The 16313-nt window shown below is 38.2% G+C and overlaps 1 protein-coding gene and 1 long non-coding RNA gene across 2 annotated transcripts; one reads left to right on the forward strand and one right to left on the reverse strand.

Annotated features, from left to right (window-relative positions):
- Positions 1-9301: 9301 nt before the first annotated feature.
- On the forward strand, positions 9302-9817 carry LOC108322551 (uncharacterized mitochondrial protein AtMg00860-like). The gene has a single exon (XM_017554682.1). The coding sequence runs from the start codon at positions 9302-9304 to the stop codon at positions 9815-9817; it is 516 nt and encodes a 171-aa protein (XP_017410171.1).
- Positions 9818-15885: 6068 nt separating this feature from the next.
- Positions 15886-16307, reverse strand: LOC128195785 (uncharacterized). The gene is made up of 2 exons (XR_008247651.1): positions 16150-16307; positions 15886-16074 (listed from the first exon to the last, which is right to left on the reverse strand). It is a non-coding gene; the product is annotated as an uncharacterized LOC128195785 (long non-coding RNA).
- Between the last annotated feature and the right edge of the window lie 6 nt (positions 16308-16313).

Consider the following 16313-nt stretch of genomic DNA (forward strand, 5'->3'; position numbering starts at 1 on the left):
AGTGTACTTTAGGTCTGGTTGCAAATTCTCACATTTTAAGTACACTTTTTTAGGTTTCAACTAGTCAATACTTTAGACATGTTAGGATCTTCACATTAGTTAAAACTGGTCTTCATTGGGTCTAGTTGCAATTCTTCACCCTTTAAGCACACTTTTTGGCTTCTAAATACTCAAACTTTGAGTTTGAGGTAATTATTTGCTTTTGACAACTTTCCTAGCTTCATTCCACTACATTAGACTTGTTAGGATGTTTACATACCTTACAAAGAATCTACATTAGGTGAATTGACAATTTCTTACCTTAAAAATACACTTTTTAGGTACTAACAACTCAAACTTTGAGTTTTAGGTTATTCTTTGCTTTTCACTACTTTCCTACCTTGATTTCACTACTTTAGACTTCTTAGGATTACACTTTTTAGGTACTAACAACTCAAACTTCGAGTTTTAGGTTATTCTTTGCTTTTCACTACTTTCCTACCTTCATTAATTAGCCATAGCAAGGTGTGATTTCGGTTTGTGCCGTTCTTGTGCTGCTTAAAAGGTTGAGCAAGTTCAAAATGATGTTTAAAACTTGCTAGCACTGTTCATTTGGTCATATATGAGCCTATATGCAGAATTGCTTCTTAAACCATCACATTTTTAGTCAAAATTGGAAGTGAAGTGAAATAGTGAATCTGTACTATAAGATGTTTTTGACTCATTTTAGAGTTTAGATACATCTAAAATCACTCATTTTTACTTCATTAAGTCAGTTTTATTGTTGATACAGCCCTTGATTCTTTTAAACTTGATTTTGGTAGTGTGATGAAGTGTTTTATTGCAAGATTGGCCATAGCAAGGTGTGATTTCGGTTTGTGCACTTTTTGTGCTGCTTAAAAGGTTGAACAGTTCAAAATGATGTTTAAAACTTGATAGCACTGTTCCTTTGGTCATATATGAGCCTATATGCAGAATTGCTTCTTAAACCATCACATTTTTAGTCAAAATTGGAAGTGAAATAGTGAATCTGTACTGTAAGATGTTTTTGACTCATTTTAGAGTTTAGATACATCTAAAATCACAGCACAATGATGTTCCAAACTGCAGTATCGAACTTAAGCTACTTCCATACAATTTTGATTACCAAACCACTCAATTGAGATCACTTTTGTGGTGCAAAGTTGAAAGTTAAAATATGTTTTTCAAAATTGTGCATTCTAATTGATTTGGATTGTAGAAAAAGCTAGGTTCTATGATTTAAATGGAAAATAAAGCGAAAAAGAAGACAAACAACACTTAAAATGGTCATCGCACCAGAAAATGACATTGAAAATGGTGATTTCAAACCAAAAAATGTTTTGAAGTGTTTCAACAGCTCAAGTGATGCTTCAAGCAAGTTTATATCATCAACTTGAAGTTGTGAAAACACTTAACCAGCCAAGAAACAGATTGCAATGAAAAATCACTGGTTCACTCCCATTTTAAATCAAATTTTGATGGTTTAAAAGGTGATTCTGCATATAGGCTGAAAAATGACCAAAGGAACCGTGCAAACAACTTTGAAATGGCAATTTAAACTTGCTCAAACGTTGGAAATGCACAAAGACAGCAAGATTCAACAAATCACTCTTGTTATAGTCAAATATGCAGCAAAATGCACCAAAAACAGCACCACAAATCAGATTTGAGAGAATGAAAAAGAAGATAGCAGCAACAAGGACTCTAGGAAGGCCTAATGCACTAGAGCTAACTGAAGATAATCAGCTAGAAGATTATAAGAACCTAAGACACAGTCAAAGAAAGCAATCACGGTGAAAAAGCTTGATGGAAACAGATTTTTAGGCATGTTTCTGGTAAAAAACAAGTTGCTGAAACAGATTTTTCTGAACTAATTTTGCTCATGATTGAGACTCTCTTCAAGAGGATCAGTCATATGTGGATGTTTTGAAAAGTTCAGAATAGATCAAGCACTTGTGCTGTGATTTTTATACTATCGTTAGGGAAGGGATGTGCTAGGAATTCGTTTCTAATAAATTTGATTAGGACTACACTAGCCACTACCTTGTCATGTGCTAACTTCTATATGGTCACTTTTCTTTTCAGATGTTGAGGTACAAACATTCCCAAGCCTTTATGTCAAAATATTCATGAAAGAATAGTAAAGATAGAGAAAGGATCACACAATCCTTTTATACTGGTTCACTCTCAATTTTTGAAAGCTACGCCCAGTCTCTTTGCATTAATCTCCTCTGTTTTTTAAGTTGTCAAACTTTAATATCTAACCTAACTTTCACTGCTGTATTGTAAATAGGTAGAGATGTCTTTAAGCTTTTTTTAGCATTGGTTACTAACTTTGCATATTAAACATTTCTCCTCCTTTTGGTTCTGGGAGAAACCAATACAATCTTAAAGATTTGTAACTTTTGTTTTTTGCTTGTTTCAAAGACTTGTTATCCTCTTCTTTATATGTAACAAAATGTAAGCGATTTCTATTACAAATGGTGGATGGTCAGAACATTATAACAATTTATGCTTAAGTTTTGATATTTTAAATACAACCATCATTAACCTTGCAATAATCAATAATGATAAATCAATTCTGTTCTGATCAACCAATATTGTGTAGAATGCTTGATGGTGTAACTTGATCATGAAAGGATCAACCTGTTGTGCTGTTCCATTGCATTTCAATTGGCAATATTTTATTGTTCATTGCTAGGTTTCTTGCAAAAAGTATTGGAAAAGAAGCAGGAACTTGAATCTTTGGAATCAAAAGCAAAATCCTTAAGTGAATTCTTACAGAGTCACTGCAAGATGGAAGGAGACCAAAGCTTTATTGACACTGTGAAAGCTGTTTCTGGTTACTTGAGGAAGAGAATGCCTTACAAGTCTATACGCCAGAATTTGAAGGCCTTGTGACTTTAAATATAGTTCTGTCCTCATACCAGTTATAATATATATATATATATATATATATATATATATATATATATATATATATATATATATATATATATATATATATATTTAATAATGCTAAACATCCTTTTTCTTCTATTTTTTTCTTTCCCGGTTGTGGGAAATTGAAGATTTTGAGCGCAAGGATGACTGTCACAATGTTTGTCTTAACTATTGTAGTTATGTAACCCAAAGGTTAGTTAATTTTTCTCCACTTCTTTTTGTGGTTGAAGCTGAAGTGTATCTTTTATGATATGACTAAATATGAAAGTTCCAACTATTTTGATGGAATGTAGGGTCACTGTAAATACTGGTCAATCTAGCGTAATAACATCAACTAGTTTGAATGATGTGAATATTGGGAAGGTAATTTAATTAACAATTATTCTCTTTTATTACAACATTCAACACATGTATCCTACACTAATATCAACACATGCTCATAAAATTTCTCATCAAAAACCACTTATGATCTGCCCAAAACAGCTAGCATAATTTCACAATTAAACCACGAAGGATACCAAAAAATTATAAGCATCACAATCATGGACATTCACTCGTGGATATCAAGCATTCAAACACATAAACCAGTGACCAAAATCAGCTCCATCTTAACAAAACTTCAACTTCCCCATTTTAAACGCAATTAAAACCCAAAATAAAGCAAGCCAAACACAAGAGCACGAACTTCACCTACCTGGAAATGATGAACTCTTAGACACTTCAGTGAAGCCCTTCAGCAATGACACGCCTCATACCCTAATCGAAGCCCCAAAACCTTGTAAATTAATGGAAAAATGACATTAGCAAAACCTAGCGCAGAAGTGTTCTCGAAGATCGACCTAAGGTTAGGCTATCACCAAATTTTGGTTAAGGAGGAAGACATCCATAAGACTGCGTTCAGGTCTAGATATGGTCATTATGAGTACGTAGTAATGTCGTTTGGCGTTACTAACGCTCCAGCCATATTCATGGATCTCAAATGTAGGATAGAATACTTTCTTATTATTTCTTGTGAGGTTGTTAACCTCTATTTGATACATAAGTCAGCAGCATATTTTAGGAAATATGGGCTGCTAATTCTACTGGACAAATCCCTAACATTACGGGATCAATCAACCATAAATAGCTTATTAATGGCAGCACCCAGCAGTTACAGAAATACAGCACATTTAAATAAAAGACTTCCTAAAATACATTGTGCCAATTAATACCACTCCAATCACGGTTTTGACACTCCCCCTTAAGCTGGTGAATAGGTATTTTCCATTCCCAGCTTGGAGACAATTCCTTCAAAGTTAATGCAATTCAGTCCCTTGGTGAGTATGTCTGCAAGTTGGTTCTGAGTAGATACATATGGGGTGCAAATCATGCCACTGTCTAGCTTTTCCTTTATAAAGTGTCTATCAACTTCAATATGTTTGGTTCTATCATGCTGCACCGGGTTATGGGCTATGCTAATTGCAGATTTATTGTCACAATATAGCCTCATAGGTTCATCCCACTTTATCTTCAAGTCTTCCAATATAATCTTCAGCCATAAAAGTTCACATATTCCGTGGGCCATTGCTCGAAATTCGGCTTCAGCACTTGATCTAGCCACTACACTCTGTTTTTTACTCTTCCAAGTCACCAAGTTTCCACCAAGGAAGGTGCAGTATCCTGTGGTTGATCTCCTATCTACCACTGACCCAGCATAGTCTGCATCCGTATATGCTTCAAGGCTTACACTCTTGTTCTGTTTGAACAAAATCCCTCTTCCAGCGGTCCCTTTCAAGTACTGGACAATTCTAAGAGCAGCTTGTAGGTGTGCTTCCTTTGGTTGGTGCATAAACTGGCTGACTAGACTTACAGCAAACGCAATGTCTGGTCTAGTGTGCGATAAGTAAATAAGTCTGCCCACAAGTCTTTGATACATTTCCCTGTCCACAGCAATATCATCCTCCATACTTCCCAATTTTATATTTGGATCAACTGGAGTACTCGCTGGTCTACAGCCTGTCTTCCCTGTTTCTCTAAGCAAGTCTGTAATATATTTTTGTTGAGATATGAAGATTCCTTTCTTAGAATGAGCCACTTCGATTCCCAAAAAATATTTAAGCCTTCCTAGTGTCTTGATTTCAAATTCCTTGGCAAGACATTCGCTTAACACTTGTTGTTCCCTTTTGTCGTCCCCACTCACTATAATATCATCTACATACACTAATAGAATTGTTACTCCCCCTGAAGCTGAATGTTTGATAAATAATGTGTGATCCCCTTGGCTCTGTTTGTAGCCTAGACCTGTCATCACTTTGGTAAATCTTCCAAACCATGCTCTTGGAGATTGTTTCAGCCCATATAGAGCTTTTCTTAATTTGCAAACAGTTCCAGCAGCAACCTGTTCCTTGTAACCAGTGGGCAACACCATGTATATTTCTTCTTCAAGGTCTCCATGTAAAAATGCATTCTTCACATCAAACTGTTGCAGATCCCAATCATTATTTGCTGCTAGTGATAATAATACTCTGACCGTGTTCATCTTAGCAACTGGGGCAAATGTCTCCAAGTAATCAACTCCATAGGTTTGAGTGAAGCCTTTGGCCACCAACCTTGCCTTGTACCGTTCAATTGTCCCATCAGCCCTATACTTTATTGCATATACCCACTTACATCCCACTGGTTTTTTTCCAGGAGGTAGGGTGACAAGTTCCCAGGTCCTATTCTTGTTTAACGCCTCCATTTCCACATCCATGGCATTTTTCCATTTCCTGTCAGACAATGCTTCAGATACAGAGGAAGGTGTGTGTGTGGAGTTGAGGTTAGTGAGAAAGGTTTTATGGGTAGGTGAGAATTTTTCAAAGGATACGAAATTTGATAGTGGGTAAAGTGGCTGTTGGGTGCAAGTTCTAGTTCCCTTTCTAAGGGCAATGGGTAGATCAAGGGTTTGGTCCACCTGTGCTTCTAGATTTTCAGAAACAAACTCATTAGAATTATCAGAATTTATAGGATTTGAAGGCGTTACCTCATGTAGTGATGGTGGGTTGGATTCTTGGACATTGCTAGATTCTAGAATGGCCTTTTCTCTCCTTGAGTATACCTTTCCAAATTTGCCACCACCATCAGGTGTAGATCTCACGGGTTCAGCAGTCCCGGGTTCAGTAACAATGCTGCCATTTGTCCTAGTTTCAGGCCCAAACGTCATGTTTGGGAACATGAGAGTCTCATCTTCCTCTCTAACATTCTCCCCCTGAAGATGAGGCTGTTTGAAATAGCTTTCTTGTTCATTAAAGGTGACATCTCTGGACACATAGAATCGTTTTGAACCGGGTTGAAAACATTTGTACCCTTTTTGTGTGGTAGAGTATCCTAAGAAAACACATTTGACAGCTCTAGGATCCAATTTCCCCCTTTCATTACTATGAACATGTACAAAGGATACACACCCAAATATTCTAGGTTGAAGTTTATTTGTAGGGTCAAGGTGTGGGTAGAATGAGGATAGAACTTCCATGGGACTTTTTGAGTTTAAAACTCTAGTAGGTAGTCTATTGATTAGATAAGTGGCGGTAAGAAGGGCTTCCCCCCAAAATCTTTTAGGAACATGATTTTGAAAAAGTAAAGCTCTAGTTTGATCTAAAAGGTGACCATTTTTCCTTTCTGCAATCCCATTCTGTTGAGGTGTGTTCACACATGAGGACTCATGGATTATCCCTTCCTTTTAGCAAAAAGAGTTTAGTACAAGATTAAAGTAGTCCTTGGCATTATCAGACCTCATTCTTTTGATACTGACCCCAAATTGAATTTTAATCATAGAGACAAACTGGACAAACACAGAGCTAACTTCAGATTTTTGTTTCAATAAAAAAACCCAAGTCACCCGGTACAATCATCAATGAATGTTAAAAACCATTTAGCACCGGAAATATTAGGAACATAAGCAGGACCCCATACATCAGTATGAACAAGAAAAAATGGGAAAGGACTCATCTTATTGCTCATGGGAAACGGTACACGTTTATGTTTTGCTAACTCACACACCTCACAATGAAGACTCTCCACACTTAAATTTTTAAACAAGGAAGGAAAGAGTACTTTCACAACTCGAAATGACGGATGTCCTAAACAGCAATGATAAAGTTGAACCTTCTCTTTATTGGTCATGGTGGATTTAGAAATGAGACTCTTGGTAGGCAGATTAGGATCCTCCATGTAGTATAGGCCATTCCATTCTCTAGCATGTCCAATCGTCCTCCCCGAGTTCTTGTCCTGCAATATACAAGTGTTGCTATAAAAAACAACATTACATGCAAGATCTTTAGTGAGTTTTTGTATAGAAATTAGGTTGGTGGATAATTTAGGGACATGAAGGACATTTTTTAAGGTTATGGATGGGCTTATTTGGACTTCTCCTTGTCCGGCTGCAGTTATGAGGGTTCCATCTGCTGTGGAAATTTTCTTGTTACTAGGACATGGGGAATATGTGGAGAAGTATTTAGGTAATGGGGTCATATGGTCAGTGGCTCCAGAGTCTAATATCCAGTAATGTGTAAATGGTGTATCTGAAACATTAAGTCCAAACTGTAATGGAAACTTACCAGAATATGTCAAGGAGCACGTACCTGTAGGCTTCTCCAATTTACTGAGGATGGATCTTACCCGTTCTATCTCTTCATGATTCAACTGGACAGATTCTGCACCTTGTCCATTAGCAATGTATGCTTGCCCTCCTCCTTTTTTCTGTGGGCCTCCCTTCCATCCCCATTCTCGGCCTGAGGTTTTCCCATCTTCTCCTTTCGGCCCCCATTCTTTGCTTGAGGTCCTCCCATCTTTCAGCCCCCATTCTCGGCTTGGGGGCTTTCCATGTAATTTCCAGCACTTTTCCTTTGTGTGGCGTGGCTTGTTACAATGGGTACACCAAACTCCTCATGTCTCTTCTCCATACTAGGACCCCAGTTTTTCTTCTGGTTGGCAACCATACTTGTTCCTCCTTCAGCTATCATTGCAGAGCTTTCGGTGGTTGAGGTTTCCAGCATCAGCCCTCTTCTGCTTTCTTCACTCCGAATAATGGCTACCACTTCATTTAGCCCTGGGACTTTCTCCTTTCCCAAGATTTGAATTCGGACCTGGTCATATTCAGGATTTAAACCCACCAAAAAGTCATAGACCCTATCTTGTTCAATAAACTCTTTTAGAATTGTTGAGTCTTCTGAACACTTTGCTTTTATAACCCGATAGTGATCCAATTCCATCCATAGGGACTTAAGTTGATTGGCATATTCCGTTACAGATTTACCTCCCTGTTTGGCAGCCACGGTTTTCACCTTTACATCATAAATTTGAGCAGCATCCTTGGCCTTAGAGTAAGTTTGTTCTACTGCCTCCCAGATTTCCCTTGCTGATTTTAGAAACATGCAGGTATCACTGATTTCTGGAGACATTGAATTCCACAGCCACGCCATGATCATGGAGTCTTCTTCATCCCATGACTTGAATTTGGGATCCATCTCATCCGGTGCATTACCAGTCAGGTGACTGATCTTCCCTTTCCCTTTCAGTATGGTCCTAATAATTTGAGACCATTTGAGGTAGTTTTTTCCATCTAACCTATAAGCGGAATGGATATTTTGCAGTTCTCCAGCCGTCTGGATTCTGTCCCCAGTTTCCAAGTTCACCACTTCCGCCATGACTAGGTGCACTCACGATAAGCAATGAAGGCTTGATGGTGGCACAGCAATAAAGGCTGGTGCAGTTTTAGGTTAAAGGTCAAGCAGCAATAAAGGCTGCGATTCAGAATAAATAACACGGTCAGAGCTCCCAACCATGTTAGAAGTGGACTTGGGCCTAACTCAACCCCACAAAACCGGCTTGTAGAGTGAGGTTTGCACCCACTTATAAAGTAAGAATTGGCCTTATTCCTAGTCGATGTGGGACTTTCCAACACACCCCCTCCACGCCGAGGTATATACATCTCGTGCGTGATAGTAGAAATTGGGTGGTCCGATAACGGCCCGATACCAGGTAGAATAGAAGAATTAGAAGCCCGATACCAGGTGGAATAGAAGAATAGAATACCCACTTAGAACTCGCTAGGATAGGCTCTAACCATGGCTCTGATACCATGTCAAATGTAGGATAGAATACTTTCTTATTATTTCTTATGAGGTTGTTAACCTCTATTTGATACATAAGTCAGCAGCATATTTTAGGAAATATGGGCTGCTAATTCTACTGGACAAATCCCTAACATTACGGGATCAATCAAACATAAATAGCCTATTAATGGCAGCACCCAGCAATTACAGAAATACAGCACATTTAAATAAAAGACTTCCTAAAATACACTGTGCCAATTAATACCACTCCAATCACGGTTTTGACAATGGACTACATGAATCGTATTTTTAGACCCTTCCTGGACAAGTTTGTGGTCGTTTTTATTGATGATATCCTCATTTACTCCAAAAGCCGTGAAGAGCATGAAGACCATTTGAGGTTAGCGCTCAGTGTGTTAAGAGAAAAAAAGTTGTATGCCAAGTTATTCAAGTGTGAGTTTTGGATGGATGAAGTGCAGTTTTTGGGGCACGTAATTTTGGCTAGAGGTATCTCAATGGATCCGACTAAAGTACGAGCGGTATTGGAATGGGAGAGTTCATGTTCGGTCACTGAAGTTAGGAGTTTCGTGGGGCTAGCTGGCTACTATAGGCGGTTCATTGAAGGATTCTCTAAGATAGTAGCACAGTTGACGCAACTGACCAGAAAAGATCACCCGTTCACTTGGACCGATCAGTGTGAATCTAGTTTCCAAGAATTGAAGCAGAAGTTGATGAGCGCTCCAGTCTTGGTTATCCCTGACACGGCCAAACCGTTCGAAGTCTACTGTGATGCTTCACATTAAGGTTTAGGTCGTGTGCTTATGCAAGAGAGAAGAGTGGTCGCGACGCTTCTCGGCAATTGAAGACTCATGAGAAGAATTATCCTATGCACGACCTAGAGTTGGCAGCTGTGGTTTTTGCGTTGAAGATTTGGAGGCATTACTTGTATGGATCCACATTCCAAGTTTTCAGTGATCATAAGAGTCTCAAGTACCTCTTTGATCAGAAGGAGTTGAATATGAGGCAGAGGAGGTGGCTTGAGTTCTTAAAAGATTATGAGTTTGAACTACTTTACCATCCAGAGAAGGCGAACGTTGTGGTTGATGCATTGAGTAGAAGAGTAGTTCATGTCTCGATAATGATGGTCAGGGAATTGAGTCTAGTTGAGAGTTTTAGAGACTTAAGGTTGCAGTTCGAGTTAGAACCGAGCGGTATAAGGTGTTGTGCTCTTAGAATATCCAGTGACGTGTTTGACCATATCAAGGAGAAGCAGTCGATTGATGAAGATCTGAGGAAGACTTTAGAGTTGATTGGTATAGATAAAGCAAAGGACTTCAATACCGGAACGGACGGTCTCTTACGCTTCAAAGGCAGAACGTGTGTTTCTAATGATGGGGAGCTGAAAAGGATAATTCTTGAGGAAGGGCACCAGAGTTGTTTTAGCATGCATCCAGGCGTGACTAAGATGTATCAAGACCTCAAGAAATCTTTTTGGTGGACGGGTATGAAGAGTGACGTGACTCGGTTTGTGTCGTCTTGTTTAACCTGTCAGAAGGCAAAGGCAGAGCATCAAAGACCGGGTGGTCTACTACAGCCATTGGAGATTCCAGAATGGAAGTGGGATAACATCTCTATGGATTTCGTGACCTACTTACCCCGTACGGTCAGGAACCATGATTTAATCTGGGTCATAGTGGATCTTTTGACAAAGAGCGCACACTTCTTAGCTGTCAACCTAAAGATATCTATGACAAAGCTAGCTCAACTATACATCCAAGAGATCGTTCATTTGCATGGAGTGCCATCTAGCATCATCTCAGACCGAGACCCCAAGTTTACCTCTCGTTTTTGGCAGTCACTTCAGCAAGAATTGGGGAGTCGTTTGCAGATGAGCTCAGCATATCATCCTCAGCCAGACGGTCAATCTGAAAGAACCATTCAAACGCTTGAAGACTTGCTGAGGACGTGCGTACTGGATCACTTGGGCGTGTGGGACGAAGTTCTACCTTTGGTTGAATTCACTTACAACAACAGCTTTCAGTCCAACATTGGAATGACACCTTTTGAAGCTCTTTACGGGAGAAAGTGTCGAACGTCACTTTGTTGGTTTCAAGAGGGAAAAGTGGCGTTAACTAGACCTGAAGTTATTCAGCAGACGACCGAGAAGGTGAAGTTGATTCAAGATAGGTTGAAAGCATCTCAAAGTAGGAAGAAATCATATGCCAACAAGAGGAGAAGACCGTTGGAGTTCACTGTAGGAGATCACGTTTTCCTTAGGCTGAATCCAACTACGGGCGTTGGCAGAGCCGTTCGGCCTAAGAAGCTGTCTCCCAAGTTTATAGGCCCTTACCAGATCCTAAGGCGAATAGGATCGGCTGCGTATGAGATAGCCTTGCCTCCACAGTTATCCAACCTTCATCCAGTCTTCCACGTCTCTCAACTCCGAAAGTATATAGCCGATCCCTCTCACGTGTTGGAAGTAGAAGACGTTCAGATCAAAGAAGATCGTTCGATTGAGTTGAAGCCGGCCAACATTGAGGATACCTGAACCAAACAACTCAGGGGTAAAACCATTCGTTTAGTTAAAGTAGTATGGGACAAGAAGACGGGTGACTTTACATGGCAGCTGGAAGATATCATCAAGAACTTGTACCCTCATCCGTTTTATGGTAAGTTCTTATTTTCGAGGACGAAATTTTTTGAAGTTAGAGGGAATGTCAAACCCCATTAAAACACATCCAAAAACCCTAAGTAGTGGGATCCATGTGCCAAGAAGTGAGTGAGCGTCTCAGTTAATGGAGAACAGGTGGCTGCAAGGGAGTGACCGTTCGTTTTGGGCTACGACAGTATTTAAGCCAAAATTTCAAATGTCGTGCCACTTCTCTGCATGCCTTTCTTCTTCCCCACCATGCTGAAACCATTTTCTCCTTCTTCTCTCTAAAATCTCCTCCTTCTCTCTAAGAAAACCTCACCATTCTTCTTCCGATCACCTCTCAGGCACCGCTGGAACACTCCCGGCGTCAAGAGCTTCCATTTAAACCGATCGGTTTGTGATTCTGAGCTGGTGAGTTTCCTTCTCTTTAAGCACGTTCGTTTAGATTCGCATGCAACCCTCTAGTTCTGGTCGCCTGAGTGGGTAGTATTATTCTGAGCGTTTCTGGTTTTCTATGTGATTCAGTATTCCTAAAACGTGGTCGTCGGACGTTAAGTCTTTGGTAGTAGGGAGCTCTAATTCTGCATAGTTGAGCGTTCGGTTACGTGTCGAGGTAAGGGAAGCTTATATAATTTGATTTAAATTCTTGTTTGAATGTTGGCATGTTTGCATGATACGTTATTTGATTAGTTGATGAATATGAGATATGTGTGCATTGCTTGTTTGGACGTGTGGATGGATGAATGATGCATGTTGAGAATTGAGTTGAGATAGGGATTGAACGTTAACTGTAGTATTATGAGTAAAGGTGGTAATCTGGTCGAGCGTCCGTCTATATTAGGTTCTAATATACAAGAAATTACGGTAATAACGAGCGTGTTATAATATTAGAATGTAAATATGAGTGATCAGCCTAAGAGTAATTCTCCTTTAGACTTCCTGAACAGTTTTAATTAAAGTGTCATATACTACTCAAGGTCGTAGACGTTATCGTTCTTTTCATTCAGAATAAGTGGTGGCTCAATTATGTGTGTGTGTATATATATATATATATATATATATATATATATATATATATATTCATTCGTTTTTCGTGAGTTTATTAGCGATCGGTCTTGGACCAATATTTCAGTCTCAGTAGCGCTCGTTCCTGATAAGCATTTGGTCTTGGACCAGCGCTCGTTCAATAGTGTTCGGTTTCTACAGGGCTCGGTCTTAAACCAAGCGTTGGGTCTTGTTTTCTTTAATATATTATTATTGTGCTTAGAATCAAAGTCTTCATTCAAATTAGATAGCGTTCGTTACTCCATAGTTTCTCATCAGTATTAGTATTTAGTGTAAATCAGTGTCGGTCTTTAAAAGGTATTTGGCCTAGAGTCTTAGTACTCGGCCTAGGCTTCGTGGCGTCCGGTTTGAACTCTTAGGAGTATGTTTATTGAAGTAGATGAGTAGCGCTCAGTCTTGTTAGTTTCTAAGAAGCGTTATTCCAGTTGTACTTGGGTTATGATAAGAGCGTATGATCTTATTTCATTTGAATGTATGAATGATTCAGTATGAGAAAAATTGAGATGTGTGGTGAATGATATAGTTTGATTATGAACTAGTATTCCAAGGAGGAATATCTCAAAAAGTGGTTATTGATTGGTAAAGTATGAATGTGGGCGTTCATCTTGATATTCCATGATTACTCGTTCTCATGTAGAGAGGAGTAAGTCACGTGTGGGAATGGCAGAAGGTCCTAGTCCATAAGGTTAACTTGGACGGAACGGATCAACCTCGGGTGACATTTGTTGAGGGTATCCCAATTACTACATCACCCGGGTACATGAACATCATAGCTACACAGGATTCATACAGTCTGGACAGTCAAAGTCATGTGGTCGTTATTTGCATGCATGGACGTATGAATTATGATGTGGTCATTGTTGGTTTTGTTATGAATATTGTATGTTGTGATTGAATAAATTAAATTACATAAACTTACCCTGTTTATCTTTTTGTCTGTGTTGTGCGTCCTGTAGTTGTCCTGTTGCAATGATCATCCGTGTGGATGTGAGCAAAAGGAGAAGAGCTGCTGGAAGAAGTCTTGGAAGACGCAACAGAAGTGAAGGCCGAACCTTGAGAGCGTTCGGTCTGGTATTGGCTTTATCTTTTGTAAAGATCGTGCGGTATTAGTTTATTTTGGTAAACGTTCAGTCTAGTAGTAGCTAGCGTTAGTTTTTAATTCCCTACTGTTATGTAAGGCCGTTCGGCCGTGATTGTATTTTAGCCGAGTGTTGAACTGATCAGTAGTATCGTTAACATGTGATTATTCTCTATATGATTTTACACTGTATTTTTGGGATGTCACAATATTCATATAAAAATTTGATATATTGTATGAAAAAAAAAATTAAGTTTGTCTCTGTTGTACCTTAGTTATGAAAAACAGTTTTTTTTTTTTTGTTTCAATTTTTAAATAAATGTCTAAATAGGTTGAAATCATAATTTATTTTATTGAAAAGGTTACTTTTCTGAAATGAAAAAGTTTAAACAGCATAGTATACTTGGTATCTAAAGAGTAGACATAACAATAATTTTAGCAAAATATATATATATATATATATATATATATATATATATATATATATATATATATATATATATATATATATACAATTTATATAAAGATTCAACAATACTAATACTTTTAATTGTTACATCAAATCCTTTTCTATATATTTAAAGTTGTTGAAAGTACTAAGAACACCAAATGGTGCACCTAGGTAGCTAGAGCTTCTGGCTTTTTTTATTTAGTCTTGTGAATATTGTATTTCACTTAGCATTAGCATGGTGAAACACATCAATAGTGCAAGCAATAACATGTTATGATCATAGGCGCAGCTTTATCTGGAGAATTCAGATACTTGTTTTGGAGAGATTCTTAACTCTGCAACATATTTAATTGATTGAAGTTTATCCATTTGCTACGATTCTAGCCTAGTTAAGTTGATTAAGCCTTTCTGAAATGACAATTCTCAAGAAATCATCAACAAAAATGTTTGGTTAACAGAGATAGTCTACCACAAGAATGTTGTAATACACACACTATTAGAAAAATAGAGACAGAACGGGTTTGGAAGGTGTAACTGGAAGGTGTATTATACGAAGAATTTATTTAAGAAGAAATGATTTGTGTGTGTCTTTGCCTAAGAGATGTGATGGTGTCTGGGTTAGTGGGATACATAAGAGGTGTGGCAGTTAGTGGATGTGTGTTTTTTGATTTAGGCTGACAGTGAGATCATTGTGGAAAAGGAGCAAACCTCCTTTCTAAACTTTCAAGATTCTTCTATTACATTTAGTTCACCAACCTTGAGTTGGTGCATTTTCTGTATTTTCTTCTCTTTTCTCTGGTTTCCAGAAAAGGAAGTTATCTCACACACAGACACACACCAAGAATGATCATGGTTGATCAAGTCCTTTGCTCTAATCTTCTTGACATAGCAAAAGTTAATCAGAAGCTCACATTGATTGAAATCTTCATATAGAATTTTTCATATATAAACTATCACAACTTGGTATTGCAATAATTGATGCATTTCAAAGATTTGAGCAAATTAATCACAAATGCTGAGACCCCCCTTAGGAATTAGGAGATCAATATAGCTTTTCTAGAATGCTTGTTAGAGAAATTAGTTAAGATAGTTAGAGTGAGTCACTTGAGGTGTTAGTTAGATATAAATCGGAAAAAAGGAGAGGAGAGGGGAAAGAAGTGGATTGAACTTTAGCTCTTTGTGAAGGGGAAACCCTCGGAGGAGAGAGTGCTCTCCTATTTTTGTTCTTTTCAGTCTATTCAATAAAAAAAAACATTTCTTTTCTTTCTCTTTTCAGTTCTTGGTTCCTAACAGTTTGTTTAATCCAAATTCTCCACCCAGCAAAAAGAACTAGACTATGTACATGAGATGTGATTCTCTAGGTCTAGGGTTCCACTACTTGGAAGATAAAAAACTAATTGGATTGCATAAGCATGCCTTACTCAAATCTTGCTCTGATCTTCATGGTTAGGGTAAAATTTGTTGAGTCAACTAGTTATATGCAGTGGAGTTAAGCAACAAACTGCAGAGTTGAGTGACGTATTTGTTCTCTTTTTCACCCTTTGCTTCCCTCAACAATTCTTTTAACTCATAAGTTAAAACATACATTCTCCAATCTACCAAAATACCGAAAAGATAAACCAAGTGGAACTAAAAACCAATATTACCTTTGGAATTAAAGTTAAAAATTCAAATTTGTGGCCTTACAGATTAAAATAAACAACATCAAAGTACCTAGTGTCAAGCATTCCAGGGGCTTCTGAAAAAACTGTCCAAAAAGGTAGAGTGGCTCTTCCAGTGACTTCAACTCCAAGGAATTCAGCGCATTGAAAATCTAGCCATAACACAAAAGCTCTTAAAAGGTAAACTTTAAGGAGAGGCAAAAATGCCTTAAGGGGGCTGCAATCACCTCAATTTAGACAAACCTTCCAGCATTCACTGTAGAATTTGAGAATACCCTCCTTTTCATGGGGAAAGTAACTAGTCAGTTCATCAATGAATTTATCATATTCTTTGTGCACTCGAACAAAAAGGTTATTTAGTAGATGGAAATGAACGGTTGTTGGATCAGGT

The sequence above is a fragment of the Vigna angularis genome, chromosome 3, assembly GCF_016808095.1.
Source record: "Vigna angularis cultivar LongXiaoDou No.4 chromosome 3, ASM1680809v1, whole genome shotgun sequence".
Lineage (NCBI taxonomy): Eukaryota > Viridiplantae > Streptophyta > Magnoliopsida > Fabales > Fabaceae > Vigna > Vigna angularis.

What these genes read in the sequence shown, in the direction of transcription:
- LOC108322551 (XM_017554682.1), top strand. Translation starts at nt 9,302, where the DNA reads ATGGACTACATGAATCGTATTTTTAGACCCTTCCTGGACAAGTTTGTG.